General features: G+C 42.0%; 1 protein-coding gene across 1 annotated transcript in view; it reads right to left on the bottom strand.

The window, feature by feature from the left end:
* Window positions 1-12,475, bottom strand: part of TRPC6 (transient receptor potential cation channel subfamily C member 6) — a 108,021-nt gene extending 95,546 nt beyond the window's left edge. Inside the window, exon 1 of the mRNA XM_030043152.2 lies at window positions 11,925-12,475. Within this exon, the coding sequence (XP_029899012.1) occupies window positions 11,925-12,067 (143 nt within the window). The 5' untranslated portion in view covers window positions 12,068-12,475. The remainder of the gene's footprint in view (window positions 1-11,924) is intronic.
* Window positions 12,476-18,115: the final 5,640 nt, after the last annotated feature.

The raw sequence follows: 18,115 nt of genomic DNA, 5'->3' as shown, positions 1-18,115 counted from the left end.
CCCAGCAGGGCTGCTACTCCTGTACCAGCACCTTCCTCATTGATTCATGGAGACATGTCACAAATCCTGCACGAACTGAAGCTGGTTAATCCACAAAGGATATTCTTTCCCTTTAAGGTGTTATCAATGCTCTCACTGATAACTAGGGAAATTTCTGCTGTTTTTTCAGATTTGATGTAAAAATCAATAACTTGGAAACCTCAGGTCATTAAAGATCCTCAGACAGCTTTGTAAGACTAAGAGGCATTAGCCTTGCCATCTCTGTAAATCCCTGCCTAGATCCTTTTTTAAGTTTCCCTTCCTGTTATGTATTAAACGCAGTTGCTGATTTTAGGCTGGAAGTGGCTTTGGGGTAAGAAATCCCAGAGTATATTTTATATATCAGCTTGTTAGGTAAGATCATTATTATTTTATCATACAAAGCAGTGCTGAAATTTCACTATCACATCAGTTGCTGTTTACCTACCAATGTGCTCACATCAGATGTTGCTAAATGATTAAATAGCTTTCTGACTTAATCCTCTAAAATTCTTTTCTGAAGAAAAGTGGAGAACATTAACTTCTACCGCTTTGTACCGTAGGCAGTGGTTCATTCTGCAGACCTTCTAGAGATACTGCTATTGCTGACTTTTTTGTTAGCCGTGCCCTACAAAATGTTTTAAATAGAATAGACTGTATCTACAGAAACTTACGTTCCTCTCCCACTCTAATTTTTGCTTGTTTTATTTGTTGCTTAGAGGTCAGTTCAAGATACAGCTATTCTTCCTTCACAGTACCTGCCATGTTGCTGTAACTCCTTAGCCTTTCCTGGCCAGCAAGAGGCTGGCACAGACTTTCAATCTCACCGATCTGCATGGGACTCAGAACAGTAACACGGACTGCAGCCCAAACTTTCCAGTGATGTTGATGTTGTGTGCTTTTAGTTTTTAAGACCCTGAAGTAAGAATGCTAATGGGAGGCCATACAAAATATCTAGTATCTTTGGAAAATTCCATCCCCACTACCAGAAAATGAAGTTGTATTAACTAGCTTTTGTTAGCACTACCACACTTTGATCCCATTTTTCTTAATGTTCATTGCATTTTTCAGTTCAGATTTCTACACTTACAGAAAGAGATTAAAATAAAATAGTACATTGTAAGGGGAGAAGTATGATTCTAAGACTCACTTGAGAAAGCTATGAAAGCAGCAGTCTTCAAAAACTGTCTTGAGAAATGAATAGGAAACTTGTTCTTAAAGGGAGAGGAAAATAAGAGCTACAGAGGGGAAGAGTCATTGCTACCATCCAGCAGCCTGCTCTTTGCATCTAATTTGTCAGATAATTTAGTGAGAGCAGGACTTGTACATCTCATGGAAATTTTAGAATTTCTACTGCAAATGCCCTCAAGCATCCCACTGCACCGGAGTTAATTTAATTTCACCTTCCTGGTACAGGTTGAACTTATACATGAGCATGAACCCTCTGAGCAACCATCCTAGTCCATGTGCTCCTACAGGACAGAGGAAAGCAAAAGCCAGGCAGCGGATGTGGTATAGTGTACTGGTTTTGCTGGGACAGAGTTAATTTTCTTCATAGTAGCTAGTAAGGGGCTATGTTTTGGATTTGTGCTGAAAACAGTGTTGATAACACAGGGATGTTTCGTTCCTGCTGAGCAGTGCTTGCACAGAGCCAAGGCTTTGCTGGTTCTCACCCCACCCCACCAGCGAGGAGGTTGGGGGGGCACAAGGAGCTGGGAGGGGACACAGCTGGGACAGCTGACCCCGACTGACCAGAGGGATATTCCAGACCATACGACGTCATGCTCAGCAATAAAAGCTGGGGGAAGAAGGAAGGGGGGGACACTTGGAGTGATGGCATTTGTCTTCCCAAGTAACGGTTACACGTGATGGAGCCCTGCTTTCCTGGACATGGCTGAACACCTGCCTGCTGATGGGAAGCAGTAAATGAATTCCTTGTTTTGCTTTGCTTGTGTGTGTGGCTTTTGCTTTACCTATTAAACTGTCTTTATCTCAGCCCACAAGTTTTCTCACTTTTACTCTTCTGATTCTCTCCCCCATCCCACTGTGAGGGGGGTAAATGAGCAGCTGCGTGGTGCTTGTTTGCTGGCTGGGGTTAAACCACGACATGCAGGTAGATCCACGAGCATACAGATTCATCCTTCACTTCTTAGCTAAGAGAAGCTCGAGAGTTCTCACAGCATGGGATTTCCCTTTAAATAAGTGCCACTAGTATTATATACATTTATATTCACTTCTAAAAAGACTCCTCTCCCACGTGTGCCCAAAATAAAGCTCTATAACCTTTAAATTACCATTTCAAAATCTTTCTGTACTTAATATATTTGCATCATAGAAGGTTTACTGGATTTAACTATAAATTAATAAATCCAGCAAGAAAAAAAAAAGAAATATATCTTCAACTCATGTATAATCCAACAAACTTAGCAACTGCAGGTAATAAACTAGAAATTTCTAGTACATGTGATATTTCATTAATAATTTTTAAAAAACACTTGAAAATTGAAAGTAATTTTGAATTAGCTTAAGGAAATAATGCATAAAAACAAAGATTAGCACAGTGGAACTAAACTAATATAGAAAATAAATTATTGCATTGCAAAACAGAAGGGAAAATTGGTTTATAGTGTTCAGTCATGAAAAACAGTTGGTTAGGAACAATTCTCAAAGAAGGTCACTGTGTTTTCTGAAAGGATTACAAAAAAAAAGAATCAATATAATGGTTCTGATCCCACATAAATCACTAAACATGGTTAGAAACTCACAGAATGTGACCGTAAACATTGGCACATACTGCAAATGGTTAGAAAAAAACCCTACAACTCACTATTTTAACTAATATCTGGATCTTTCATAGCGTTAACCTCCCTGTGTGGTGGGACACACATCTCTCGAGCTCAGCTGTTTTGTGTGGGATGGACGCAGGAGCCCACTAAGTGATCAGACATATCAGACACTGTCCCTATCACAAGCCCCCACTCATAAGTGTGCATCTGCTACGTGTTACTCGGCATGTGTGTGGGCACATGGGGAAGGGAAGGCACTTTCCCACACCATGATTAGCAGAGAAATGGTAATCGTGACGTTCACGGCGTGAGTCTCAATGGCACAGACCTTCCGAGCTTCGTGATGCCAGTTCCCAAAGCATCCTCCCACAAGCTCTGCCTCAGTTAAAAGTATTTCCTGGATTCATGCTGGTGTGGTGGTACCACTGTTCCATTCCCCTGCAATGTGCCAGGTGCTGTAGAGGTGTTGCATTGACACAATCCATGACTTAAAACACTGCTGTTGTAAGAACCGTGCTCTCTGTTGCCAAGCACCCAGTGGCTGGAAGGCTGACAGCTGGACTATGTGCAACGCGTCCGTTTGCAATGCACTTAAACAGCCTTAAAATAAGCGCCAAGTATTGGATTATTACCACTTGGCAGGCCTAAGATGTGTACACAGAGTAGGACTAACAAAGTTTAGCAGTCTGACCTGGCTACCTGTTCTAAAAGGGGAGAAAAATCATGTCTAGAACAGCTGAAACATGTACACCGCAGGCAAAAATCTTACAGAAGAGAAAGAAAATATAAATCACTCCTCAAAGATGAGGGAATCTTCCCTTTTGAAAGGCTTCTAAGCAATCAGTCATCATTCCTAAATTCAGTCAATGTGCACGACAGGAGAAACTCAGACCGGGCCAGGAGGAAAATCCACACAACTAAGCGTCCATTTGAACTAACGTAAGTGCTGACAGAAGAAGATGGGAGGCAACAGACCAGCCCTGTGGTCCAGCCTGTCGGTCTCCTGGGCACATACCTATCTGCTAGTTGAGCTGATCAGGATGCATAAAAATAATGTTTCAGGAGTAACCAGGATGGCTGTGGCTGCCAAGTCTTTTCAAAACCTCCTCAGTCTCCAGCTAGTTACTGTCTAGCTCCGAGTTAGAGACTGCCTGCTTGCACGTGGTGGGTCCCTACACATCATGGTGAAATCAAGGTCCTCTCTTTTCAAAGTAACAAGTCAACTGGCTCCATAGTAGTTTGCCCTTATTAGCAGCAATTAACCAGCATCTCATTAGAAATATATGAGGTCTCCTGTGCAGCTCAGGGATTAAAACCTTTCATGTGCTCAACTGCTGACGTACCACAACTGAGCCAAGCGTAAGTCTGTTGGAACGGCTCTTTGTGCACGTGGTCAGGAGGGCCTGCTGCTGCTGGTCATTTACAACTGAGTCAATTTGTAATATGAACCTGCTAAACACCTGGGCTATCCAGCAAAACTCCACTACCTTCAACAGACCAGGACTTAACTCAAAAGAATATGAGGTGCCATTTGTAAGAGATGCACTGTTTCATTCAAGATTTGGTAACAAAGCAGCAAAGTTTCATGGAAATTCTCCAGTCTGAATATTCTGTAAAATTGCTAGCGCTGCATCATACAGACCTTGTCTGTACTCTGTTTTCTGGGGTATTTTTAAATCCAATTTGCATCAACCATGATCTTTTGGTTCATGATACTTCTTTCTAACAGCATGGGAAGGCCTCACAGACACTAAACAATTTTAAAAATCCCTCAGTTCTTTAATCTCTTCGCTAAGGTAAATACTGACAGCAAACCCAGTATTTAATCAATTTCTAAGGGCAAAAAAGAACTCCAGTCACATTCTTCTGAGCTGGCAGTGGGCAAGGTTGGTTTTGTTTTTAATTAATGATTTATAAGGGAGAACATTAGCAGTGGTATGACTGAGGGCACTACTGAAGGAATGTTTGAGCAAAGAGGCGGGCATCACATTTACTTCTTGGTGATTCACGATTATTATTGTTATTATTACTATTTGTCGTGTTTATTTCATCACTACTATTCCACGTTAAAAAAAGTGGCCCATCCACAACAAAGCCAGCAAATCCACATCCACAACACTGCCATTTTGTCAAAATTAGTAACTTTTTTAAACAAAATGAAATTACATTGAACTCTTGCAGAAAAGAAGCTATCCACATGCCCCACATAGCTTTGAGAACCCACCTAAAATGACAATTCTTAATATGCGGTTCCTCTTCCACTCCACTTACTTGGGGTTCTTGTACACAATCTCACATTTCATTCCTAATGCCAAAGCTTACTTTTTTTTTTTTTTCCTAAGATTGACAAATGTTTATTTAGATATGTTATGTTGGGCAGGACAATAGACCTGTGCTGTCAATTGTACTAACAGTATGAAAAAGTGTAGTTATATAGAAATGTTATAGAAAATAAACCCAGACTTTAATTAGTCATCTTCACATTATATTCAATAACTTATATTTTGCTAAAAATATTATACTTGATTATGTATGTAAGTTGTCATTGCTAAACAAATAATAGCCATTCTACTGCAAGATAAAAATGTTAATCCATTCCAGAGAAAACTGCATGTAATTTAATTATCACTAAGCTTTTTGTTCACATTTAATTATCAAAACTTACATTTAAATACTGCTTATCAACGCAAATCCTTTAAGCCTCCTGTTGAGTAGGCTCTGAGCGAGTGTCTACACTCACAAGTATGTGCACAGACATGTATGTAAGACTCATTTTATGCACTTTAAGATTAAAGCCCTTTGCTAAGTCATTGCCTTGCACTGCATCACAGTTTGAGGTATGAAACCAAGTTATAAAGAATTTGATGAATGTAGTTTAACTGCCAAAATTTTCTTTTGCTCATGTTTGCAGAGCTGGGAAGTCTAAACACAGCATGATGAGGTAGACCCACCATGCCAAGTCACCTTTATTTGGGGATACTGAAAGCTGGCAGGAATTCTTCAAGTAGCCAGTTATTATAACCTTCAGCTTCTGTGGTGGCAAGTGCTGCTAGGAGGGTGTTTGACAAAGAGCACACTTGTTATTAACATTTACAGTGAAAAGTATGCCATACACATCCCACACATTTCTTAATCACTACTCACCTTCCTCATGCAAATTTAACAAATTACTTATATTTACATGGAAGGCTTCCAGTTTTATAAAATTAGGTCCCACAGGGAGGTGACTTTCATTTGTTCGGTAACTACATAAGAGTGATCCACAAATATACCCTTTTCTTAAGAATGGGTACAAATAAACCTACAGAAATACTGCAATGGGTCAAGCAAAGTTGATTATGAAGTATTAGCATAGGAAACCATTCAGGTAATATAGCTGACCAGAAGAAGTTCACTTTCAAATTAGTGAGCATATGCAGTGAATACGAAAGTGCTTAACAACAAATCCTGCAAGTCTTCACCAAAACTGAACATATGTGGTTCAATTCACCTTTGAGAGCTAATTTTTAGGCTGTGTACCAGTTTCTGCATAAACTCACTGTTTTTTCAAACAGCTTCAAAGCATAAAATGATCTGGTAGAAAACTCCATCTACAGAATACTAAGTCTGCTTCAGGGATGTGCCAGAACAGAGCATGTTGAAGACCACCAAACCAGCACCTATCCCTGGCCACTATCATGCACTTTACGGACTGAGCTGCACAGGTAAGCTAGAACAGTACTCACTAGCAACAGACCTTAGCTTACCAAGGTGAAATAAATATTGCCAGTCTGCTCTGCCAGTCTTTTAAAAGAAACCTTTATTGAATGTCTTACCCCCCAAAAACACGGTTATGGTTTCTTTTTTCCTCATTTCTGATGAGGCAGGAAACATCAGACCATGTGACCAATTTTTTTTTACTAATTAGTCTGTCAGGCTGAAATATCAAAATAAATATATTTCTTTTTGATTTAAAACAAAGTATTTGTTATTCTTCGTTCAGATTAAAAAAATGTATTTAGGGGGAAAAAAAGCAGAACTCAACATTAAGCATATCTTCAGTTCAAAGTGAAGCATTCTCTTCCAGATACTTGTAGGAAATGCAGAAGGAACTACACGCTGGATTTTCGGGGGCTTGGTAATAATGGTGATGTTCTTTTATCCAAGATTTTGGGGATTAAATTCAGTCACCCAGAATATGAGAGACCCAGACATGATTTTCCTGTGCCCAGTAGGAAGTAGGTCCATTAGTCCTAATTCATAGGAAAGTATTCCATCCACTAGGCTATAAAAGGAAATGACCCCCCCTCCATACTAACTCTTGTACGTTTTTGCTATCAACAAAACTATTGCAACATATTTTCAGAGGACATAGCATCTCAGCAAAGAGACTAGCAATCTGAAACACAGCTGCCACACTGCACAGTACTCCCTGAAGAGATTATGTCTAATGAAGAGTCTGGAAGATAATTTTACAGGTCATTTCAAGCAAGATAGTTGAGGCTGGAGATAAAAATTATGTTACACCAACAGCAGAAACTGCTGTATTGCAGGGAGGAAAGAAATTATTAAACATATTATTTAACAAAGAAAGGGTTTTAAACTATGTATTGGGTTTGATAGTGCTGAGAAACACTTGATCTGAAAACCACAAAAGCTGAGGAATAATCTACGCCTCAAGGCAGTTATGCACATCAGAACCCTTTTTTCCCCTGTTTTCATCTGATAATTTGTGTGCCTCATTTACTTTACAACTGACATTTTAATGCATAATTATCCTTCCTCACGTGTCTAAGAAAACATATTTATTTTTCAGCATGCAAAATATTTGAAAGTATAAATAAGCAATATAACCAGATGTCTGACTGAATTAGTGTATTCTCACTAGTTCAGTAAGCTGACAATCTGTTCTTCAATAACATTTTTTCAGCAGGGAAGTTTACATACAAGTACTATCACATTCAAATCCCACTGCACATCAGCACTCAGATTTGGGCTTAGACCTTAAAATGCACTTTCTATCTTGTTTTAAACTACAAAACCGGGCTCTTTGCCAATGAAACAAGAGGAAAAAAGAAATGTATCCACATTTTTGTACTTCTGGAGGCAATCTTCTGACACGTATGTCACAATGTCTTTTTTGATACGTTAGGGACAAAACTTGATGACTAGATGGAAGAGGACTACTAGAAAGTGTTTACTTAGATATCATTTCTAATATACAATTATTTCATTCTTAAAAAGTAGCCTTAACTTTTGGAAACCATTGAATTACAAATTCTACAGATAGCCTGAAGTACGTTTTTCCTCCCAAAGGTTCTGAATTCAAAAGAAAAGCAAGATTTTTCAGCACAAAATCCCATTAGAATTTCATTTAGCACCATACTGCAAATAAAGGTAAGAGTCTTCTATCCACTTACTGCCAAAAGACTGTGTGACCCTACTTGGCACGGCTGATAAGCCCTAGGTACCTTGCTGAAGTCTTGTTTGCAACAAAGGCAGCAGCTACCTCGGACACAATAAAGCTGTTCTTCAGAAAGAGTGGTACTGAATTCACACTCATTTCATACAATGCACATTGTTAAGCACGAGTACTAAAACTCAGAGCCTCGAATATATGAGTAAGTCTGTCAAGTCTCTTGCTACTCACAGAGTCAGTTAACATTGACAGGTTAGTATTTCAAATCTTTTTCCAATGTACAGGTAATTTAATATTTAAGCACACTATACTGTCTCAGCCTAAATATAACAGAATAACCCAATCAGTGCTGCTGAACTCATTGACACAACATCAAGCCAGCTGGGCTGATCACTGACAATTATTCTGATTTTTAATGTGACCAGGCTATTCTGCAATTAATGAATCATGTGAAAAATCACCTGGGGGGAAAAAAGTAAAAAGGCAATCTCAATGTCTTTTATTAAACAGACAATTATTTGCTGTTATAAAGGGACTGGATATCAAGGGTGAGGAGTAACACCACTGAACTAAAGTAGTAGTTTGATGGATTAGGGCTTTATCTACAAATACAAGAAATAGTTCTCTTAAAATGTTTTTCTTTTTTTTATTAGCCAGCCACTAAACCACTTAAAGGCAGTCACAAAGCAACACATGAAAGACATGTTCTACAAACAACACATGCAATAACATCAGCATAAGCACTAAATCGCCACTTGAGGAAAACTATTCCTTGGTATCAGACTACTTTTCAAGCAACAGTCACATGCCATATTACACCAGTAAGCGTGTTACCCTCTCAGTAATGTTTGAAAGGAGGTACACTTCAGCTGTTTCTGGACATCAGCTGTACTCCGCCTTACTGTTTTGCATTAATCACCATCACATGAGATGTCCTTGGGGCATTTTTGCACATGCAAATGAAGCCTATCGTTTTCCACTTAGTTTGAAAAAAATACCCTTAGCAATTGGATATACCAAGAAATACTCTAAGTGAAATGTAAGTAGCTTTAGTTGAAACATTTTAATACATCAAACAATGTAATCTGGAGGGTTATTTTCTTGTGTTTGCATTTAAGCACAGACGTACCACTCGATCTCAAAGGACACGTAGCTCTATCTCAGTGGACAGACCCACAGACCCCATGGTTTAGACTTGTAATCCAATGAGCACCAAAGATTCATACAAGGACTTCAAGAAAAAATATGGCATCTGACAGCATGACCAGCTCCACATTTTTGGAGAAGTAGCTAAAGAATAAACACTGACAAACCATGTATGGACAGACTTGATAAGGCATGCACACTGAGTCCAAGTAGATTCACAGCACATGAAATACTGATTTTACATCATTTATCTGTCAGGGTAATACATGCCCTTCATCAGCAGTATCCTCAGGATCTCCAGAGATCTTATGACTCTACAGATACAAGGTAAAATTCATTTATACTCTCTACCATAATAACATCAGGAAATACTGGTCATGTGAGGATTTTCAAATACAGTAGAGAAAAGTATTCTTACTGCATGTAGATGACAAAGATTATAAACAGTATATCCTAAACATGGGCCATCTGATTATGTTCTTGGCCATATGAATGCCACTAGTAAAACTAATGATTTCTGTCTGAAAAGACAGATCTGCAAAATGTACCTAAAATATGATGTAGGTGGAATTTAGGCAGCAAAATTCAAAACAGCGGTTGCGTGTAGGCATTGTCTACAGGCGTCTGTGAAGCGGCTCCTTTCCACATCCAGAGAGGCCCCAAAGGACAGCTTCCCCATGCCTAACATGCATGTAAAAAACAAGCACTGCCCACTAAAGCACCCTTTTTAGTAGCGATTATATAAATTTGAGAAGGGGCACTTTCCTCAAATTTATACCCACCACATGTATCGGGTAGTTTCTGTCTATTCTCTCAAAGACTGATGGAAACACTTTCCATCAGGGAAGGACTCCAGGGTCCTGGACCTTCCTGTACCATAGAATCAGTCATCTAAGGCCTTGACATGGCATAATTGGAGATAAATTCCTGCATTTAGTCCTACCTACCCTGGTTCTACAAAGCAACTTGATTAGGATGTAGGCTTTCCTTATAGCCACTGTGAGATGATGAGAAGCAATCTCCACACTCGTGGGCTGGACCAAGAGCCACTAGCACAGGCTTATACTGCTGAAGTGAAAATATCAGCACCCCACAGACCTTGCAGTTTTTGTTTTAAGAGATGCTTTGAATCACTTATGAAAGATATATCCTCTCATAGCTGCACAACCATTCCAAATGAGTACACGGCAAAGGAACTTCAGAATCACGGTACTTGTTCAAAGCTGAAGTCCACTAGTCAGAACCAATCTCTGAACTAACCATCATGAGGTTTTTTCTTCAGAAAGCATTCATTTGACAGATGCATTCATCTATTTTGAGATGGGGTTTAAGTCCACTGTGCAATAATGTATACTCTTATAGATACATGAGCATACTGAATTACCACTCTAAAAAGACACTTAGGAATAGGAATACAGCAGTGAATTCTGAAAACTCTGGTTTTTCTTAGCTGAGTTTATAAATAATCAAACACTGTGAGTGTTGCCAGTTTCGTTGCTGTTATTCCTTTTCTATAGGCAGGTAGTTGGCAAGTAGCTGGTAAGTTTCTCATAGATAAAACAGCAAAAATTAGGAGAGGTTGATAACTGGAATTTACCAGTTAAGCAATAAAACACAATTTGTACAAAAGAAAATACACATCTTCTGGTAATCACCTGAGATTTTAGGACTCATCTCGCATTGCTTAATAACCATTTTCCCCCTCTGCGGGATAGCTTCTCCTCAGAAGCATTAACAAGTGGTAATTATAGAAGTCATGCTGACAACACATAACCAGAGGGACACTGTCAACACTGAATGTCAATTGACCTGGATGTTAAAAACTGCGGTTCCTGGAACCTTTATAATTTAGGTTTCATTTAGTTTTTATTGCATACGTCTTACACCCTACTTTAAATGGTAACTATCTGGCAAAACTTCGAGAATGAAATTACCCGAGGCTGGATGATTTTGACAAAACGCAGCAATGAAAGGATTATGGTTTTACGAACGCGCCGGTAATGGGCACTCTCTCTGTGGGAGCAACTGATCGTAGGAGTTAAAATTTCTGTGACTGTATTAAACCCATTAGACACCGTTAGTTTTAAGTACAACCGACGCCTCTCGCACCTCTCTCGGCAGCGAGCTGAAGCCATCCTTCGCCTCCCTTACGGCGGGGCAGGTACCACGGTCTGCGCCGAGGAAAGAGACCTCAGCCAGCCGGGCACGGGGGTGCTGCCGCTGCTGCTCCGTCTTTCCCCGACACCGTCACCCCGCTCCTCCACCGGGGAAGACGAGGAAAGGCGACCGAGTCCGCACCGCGGCTGCCCACGAGCGGGTCCCGCCACGGGCTCTGCCCCAGCCGGGGCGCAGCGGCCGGGCAGCGGCACCTCCCGCCGGCCGCGGCAGCCAGCCCAGCCCAGCCCAGCCCAGCCCAGCCCCGCACCGCCGGCCACCCACCCCCCCAGCCCTGCCCGCCAGCACCTGTCCCGCCGCCGCCGCCTCTCCGCCTCCGGCGGGAGCTACCGCGGCCTCCGGCCCCGCTCCGCGCCCGCGCAGGCAGCGAGGGACCCCCGGGCCCGGCCGGCGGGACTCACACGGGGTAGAAGGCGTAGGGCGGCAGGGCGCCCTCCTCGCACGGCTCCGCGTCGAGCAGCAGGTAGTCCTGGCTGTCGTTCCGCCGGGCGCCGGCCGCCGGGGAGCTGCTCTTCCGCGGGGCGTAGGGCTGCGCCTGGCTCATGTTGTCCCGCGGCTGAGGCGCCCGGACGCGCAGCGGCTGCCTCAGGGCGCCGCGGAAGCAGCGCGGAACCGGCCGGGGCGCGGCACTGCGGCTCGCTCTCCTCACAGCGCCGCGTCCCCCGGCGGAGGGAGGGCAGGGCAGCGCGGCGGCCCGGCTCGGCTCGGCTCGGCTCGGCTCGGCTCCCTCCGCGCCCGCCCCGCCGAGCCCGGCGAGGGGTCCCGGTGTCGGCCGGTGCCGCCGCCCGCCGCGCCGGAGGCGAGGCGCAGCTCGGAGCGGGGGCAGTAAAGTTTGCGGCGCGTCAGCTGGCGCGGCCGTCCCCGGCCGGCGCGAAGGAGGCGGGAGGTGGGAGGGCGGCGGGCTCCGCTCGCCTCCCCTGCGGGGCCGCGGTGCCCCCTCCGCGCCGCCCCCGCCGTCCCGCCGCCCCCTCCGGCCGCCGCCCGGTCCGGCCGGCTCCGAGCCGCTCCCGCCCCGCCCCGGCTCCCGCCGCCGGCCGCGCCGCGCCCCGCCACCGCGGAGCTGGCGGTGAGCGGCCGCCCCGGTGAGTCGCCCGCCGCCGTGACACCGTGCCGCCTGCGCTTGCACGGTGCCGCCTTCTGAGGAGAGGGGCACGTACCCGTGCCCCAAAACACCCCCCAGAAAGAGGGGTGATGCTCTAAAGGCAGCCTCGGCGGGGACGGCGCTCACCTTCAACCTCTTCGTGTAAAAGATGGCCCGCGGCGGTCTGAAGAAAACCCCGCGCGACTCTTCCCCGAGGGATCTGGCAGGACTGCAAGCGTGCAGCTGGCGGTGAGCTCCCGCTGTTCGGAAGCAGGAGCAGGTCGTCTTGCTTGGTTTTGGCTTGGAAATACAGCGTGTGCTGCGCTGGTGTCCTTTTACAAACGATGTCTATCGTTTCCACAGCAGGGCTTGTGTTTGTCACCTCTAATAATTTCAGATAAGAGAAGGGCAAAATATCACCTTTCTTAGCAAAAAATAGTTTTGCAGTAATAACGCTTCAGCAAAACTCAGTCCACTTGTATTTCTCAGTTCCGCTTCACTGGCAGCACCTTGTTTGATGATATTCTTACTTTACTTACGTAGATTGAAATAGCTTAAGCATACTAGAATAATTACAAACTTTTGTAGGAAAAAATGTAAGGCCCTGAGGAAATAAAGTATGACCTATACACATCTTTTGCATTAAACTTAATAGACTTACTATTTCATAACGAAATATTTATAACTAAGTGTTGTAAATGTACGGTTAAAAATGACCGCATCCAGGTAAAATCTCTCCCTCATCCCCGGCCATATTCACACATTGAAACTATTGCCAGTGTTTGTATTTGGATAGCGCACAGCCCTTTGCTCTTCAGGCATGCACACCTTCCCCTAATCTGGTGACATGCTGAGAAACTGACTGGGCAAACCCCAGCACGATCATTTGCAAAGCATGCAGGCAGGCTGACGTTGCTCATGCTCTCCAACAGCCTTTGCCAGACCATGGTTTTAATGACTGACTGAGCCACTGAGTCTTGTTTCACCTACTGAACTGCAAGAGGAGGAGGTATATAAAGAGATTCACAGCTCTCTGAAGTTATAACAGTATTTACGTGGTCTTTACGTGAGGTTCAGAAATACCTACAGTCAAAGGTAATTCCACAGGTGCTCAAAGTTGCTGAAATTTCTTTTGTCCTCATAGTTATGGCTTTTAAAATTAGACTCCAATGGGTTTTAGAAATCTTCCTTTATTTGCAAAACATTTTTTCCCTGTTAAAGAATATTTTATTTTAAATAGGAGGTTTAGTAGCAACGTTACCATGTGTATTTCATAGTTCTCATGCTAATTCTTATTTCATATTACTATAAAAACAGAAATTATAAAGCTATGTGCAGGCTTTGCATGTGAGAAATATGTTGTTGATAATACCTTGTATTTTTATTGTAAGAAAATTGTTTGCCAGTAACAGAGTACTTTGTGATGGGAAGGATTTTAATGTGTTCCACTGCTCTTGTGCATAGCCATTTCATTTCACTTGTCCTACTCTTTTATGAGTAGGTTATGAAGATATAGTGCTTCTTCACTTAGTCTTTGTTGTATATTCCCAAAATATTTGCAGCTATTTTTTTATTTCTCCATTTTATTTCAACTGCTCTATTTGATACTAGACCAGAGTCTCAAACCCTCTCTTCTAGGTCCCTTTTTTTTCCCCTCTGTTGTTCCTTGCTCACCCTCTGGTATATTTACTTCTTTTTTAAAACTAATACCATCCTATTTTGCTGATGGGCTATCAGATCCTTTGATTTCAGAGCCTGCTCAGCCACTTTGTTTTCTTCTGCTGCTTCCTTCAATCTTCTACTTACTGTTTGAATGCCCCCAGGATTATTTCCCATCTTGCCCATGAAACTTGTGCATCTCTCTCAGCTTCCGGGTAACATTTCTCATTTTCTCAGGTGCTTCCCTTCCTAGATCCCAAGCCTTCCTCAGTCTTCATTCTTATTTCAGCCTTGTAAGCTCTGGTATCGCCCCAGGCACTCTTACTTTCTCACCTATCCCAAATCTTCCATAAATTCTGAAGCCACACTCATAAGTAGCAGTGATGACCCTCATAGTTTGTTTCAGATCATATTGCAACAGTGGCAATAGTGAAAAGTGAAAGAAAACAATATGGTGTTCTTATTTCTGCATGCTGTAGAACTGATATACCATGAGAATATCAACCAGCTTTGACAGGGAAGCCTGCATCAGTATTTTTAGTCACTGCTTACTGAAAGTTAACCACAAACAGCTGCTTCTGAGTATTTGATAGCTGAGAAACATGGTAGCATTGTGAACTGTTCCAGTTCTTGGTCATCTCAATACAAGCTGTTTTTGTTATTTCAGATTAACAGCATTTGACGGTCATGGTCATTACTTCTGTGATACAGGTTGGTTGTTTTGGTCCTTCGTGTTTCATAGCACTGCTATCAAAATGAACTATAAAAAGGAATCTTTACAGAGACACAACTCTGGGCAATACATTTTCTCCATAACAGAGAAAGTACCTATTATCTTGGGAACAGTGGAAAAAAAAAAAACCAACCTGTACTTATATTGTCTTTTTGTATTCAGTCCAGTGATAAATAAAATATCTATGCATTTCCATCCCTACATGCTTGTCAAGTATGAATTACCTCTATGAAACCACCTCAGTATGGTGCAGTTTTGTTTCACTTCATCAAGGACTGGTAGGACTTGATAAGTTAAACAGCTGTGCGATTTTTCAGAAACATTGGGCAGATCAAGTCATAGGAACAAAAAATGTTCATCACCCTTAAAAGAGAAAAAGATGCTGAGCTGAAATTCTGAATCTTTACAACCTGATTTATAAAAAAAAAAAAAAAAAGAGTCTCTTTCAATGTACTATAGCAACTGACTGGTCTCCATTGACTGGTTACAGAGTGAAAACATGCAGCACTACAGGAGTGGACCATAGTTCTACTAGCTGTTAGGTAAGCACACATCTTCTAAAGTCAGTGGATGTTCCAAGAGTCACAAGATGATGGAAACCGTGGCTAAAGGTGGTGTGTCCTGTTGCGCTTATGGTCCTTTGGACGTATTTGTGTCTGAACAGTTCAGGATATAGGAGTGAACTTGCATCTATTTCCTTCTTTGAGTAATAGTCATGGGACAATGATCCATTCATAACTATCTGAAAGCTAGTGAGGTTACTCAGAATTACTTTGGATGGCAAAATGCTGGGATGAAGAAGCAGGGAGTGGTCCTTTCCTTCTGTGAGAGACAAGAAAAGAAATTCCTATCAGGGAGTATGACTTTAACTATTCATTATGTTTCTTTCATGTCTTTCCAACATCAAAATGAAATTTATATATTATTCTGGCTTTGCGAATGACTTGTTGTTTCTGTTGCAAAGATAAGCAACATATGCTATTTTTTAATGAATTACCCATTATTGGTATTTATGCAGTGTTTCATTAGACATTTAAATTGCAAATCGAATTACAATGAAATTGCTGTACATGTTCTAGAAAAAGTTATCAGATCTTCACTGCAGCCTTTCCCATCCAGATATACATTTTAAATCGGAGTGAATACAGGACTAGAAAAAAGAGCTATTTTTTCTGAGTCTTTATCTGACTTGTACACATATTAACCTTTCATTCTTTGAAATAAAAAATCTATAACCCTGACTGAAGATACAAAAATTGCAATATTTCGCCGCTTAATATTTCCCTTATGTGCACCTTTTTAATTACATAATCTGAAAATACATCTGTCTTCTCAGATAAAAAGAACTGATGTATTTAGTGTGAAATGGAAGTGTTAGTTTAGAGCTGGCTTAATTGGTTTTATTACAGACAGCAAGTTACAAACTATTCCATCATCATTCACTCAGTCAAGTATAGTGACTGAGATATTTCACTCAGAAAGATGAAAAACAGAACTGAAAGCTCCTATTCCCTATACAGGGGAAAGGATGAGAGATGGTGCGAACTCGCCTGACGAGTGACAGGCACATTGCTTAATGCACTACTAGAAGTCACTTGGGTACCATGGCAATGAAAACTGCAAAAGAAGCCATGCAGAATAGCACAGCACCATGATTCAGCGTCACCGAATAACTTACGTAAAGGTTATCTCTATACAGCAAAATATAGGTGCAATTGTATTGCTTACTTGCAGACTAATCTAAACCTGTTTAGGAACAAAAGGAAGTGGCAACATCAACCTGTACTTGTAGTCTGGAAACTTTCAAGGATTCATAGAATGATATTTAGTTGTTCACGTTTAACCAAAGTCTTGTTGCGTGAGCTGGTTAGATTGCACTGACAAAGGTACTCCAGCACACGCCACAGTCATGGTTTCCTGGCGCTCTGTTCTGCACTGGGAATACTGTCAAAGATACACTTGTATAAACCAGGAAAGGGGCAAGTCAGTGTAACTGAGCCATGGCCGAGCACTGTCACTGCTGTGGGTGTGAGCATCACTTGGAAAGTAAAGTGTGCCATACACCAAAGGAATGCTGGTTTCTTGGAGGTGTGAAAGATGTGTAACCTGCCTGCTGGAATTCCTTCCTACTGCATAGTACAGGACTCAAGACTTGCTTTTTATAAAGCCAGCAAAGCGAACTATTGCTACTTGGTAGTTTTGCTAGTTCTCTCCATAAAAAAATGAAATAAGCATTGTCAACTACTATTTCTAATCATAACTAGTCTCTGCCTTTGCCTAAATCTGAATGAGGACAGAATCACGTTGTGCCACCAGGAAATCTTCCCTGTGTCTAAAAGTCTTCCCTAGTATAGTGCCTTCTGGCCATGCTTCATATTTGGCACTCATACCTGTACTCCTTTTCTTCCCACAGAAAGCTGCAAGTGTGAATTTTAATCACTGTCAGAAATTACAGCTGGGCCTTTTATCTGCAAAGGAGAGCTCGATGAGGAGGTGGGCTCAGATGGCTAGTGGATATTGGCACCCAGAGGAGAGTACTAGGACTGGATCACAGAAACAGTAAAAATGTTTTCAAAAGCTGTCCAAAATGTCCTGGCTAAGAAGGCTCTGGGGTGTTCAGGGTAAGGAAATACTGAAGGACTTTTGCACTGTAAGAGAGAGGGGAGAGAAGTAGGGTCTGCAGTGAGAAGGAATGAATTTAAGGATATGTTCCTACCTGGATATTTATACTCAGGACTCTAGTTTGGGGGGAGACAGAGATTTCTAGGAGCATCATTATTGCTGGACTGCCAGGGATGCTCCTACCACCATCACTTACATATGTGCACACACACACGACTTGCAGGATCCCACTCAGCCATTATCCTATTTTTTGCTGTCAGAAACATAAAATTCTTCTCTACACACTTTCACACAAGGTCTGTCATGCTACATTTGCCCTGGTTTACATGGTATAATTAATTATTGTCAATTAGTTTTTAAAATCTGAAATGCACTAACACCCACCTGTACTGTATCTACACTGTGAAAGTCAGTGCAACTGAAATATTGTCATTAAATCCATTGCAGTTTCATTACACATAATTTTGTGGGTTTTGGATAAATACTGTGGTTCCAAC

Source organism: Aquila chrysaetos, chromosome 19 (genome assembly GCF_900496995.4).
Source record: "Aquila chrysaetos chrysaetos chromosome 19, bAquChr1.4, whole genome shotgun sequence".
Taxonomy (NCBI): Eukaryota; Metazoa; Chordata; class Aves; order Accipitriformes; family Accipitridae; genus Aquila; species Aquila chrysaetos.
The sequence above is the reverse complement of the archived record's forward strand: the minus strand, read 5'-3'. Positions and strand labels throughout refer to the sequence as shown.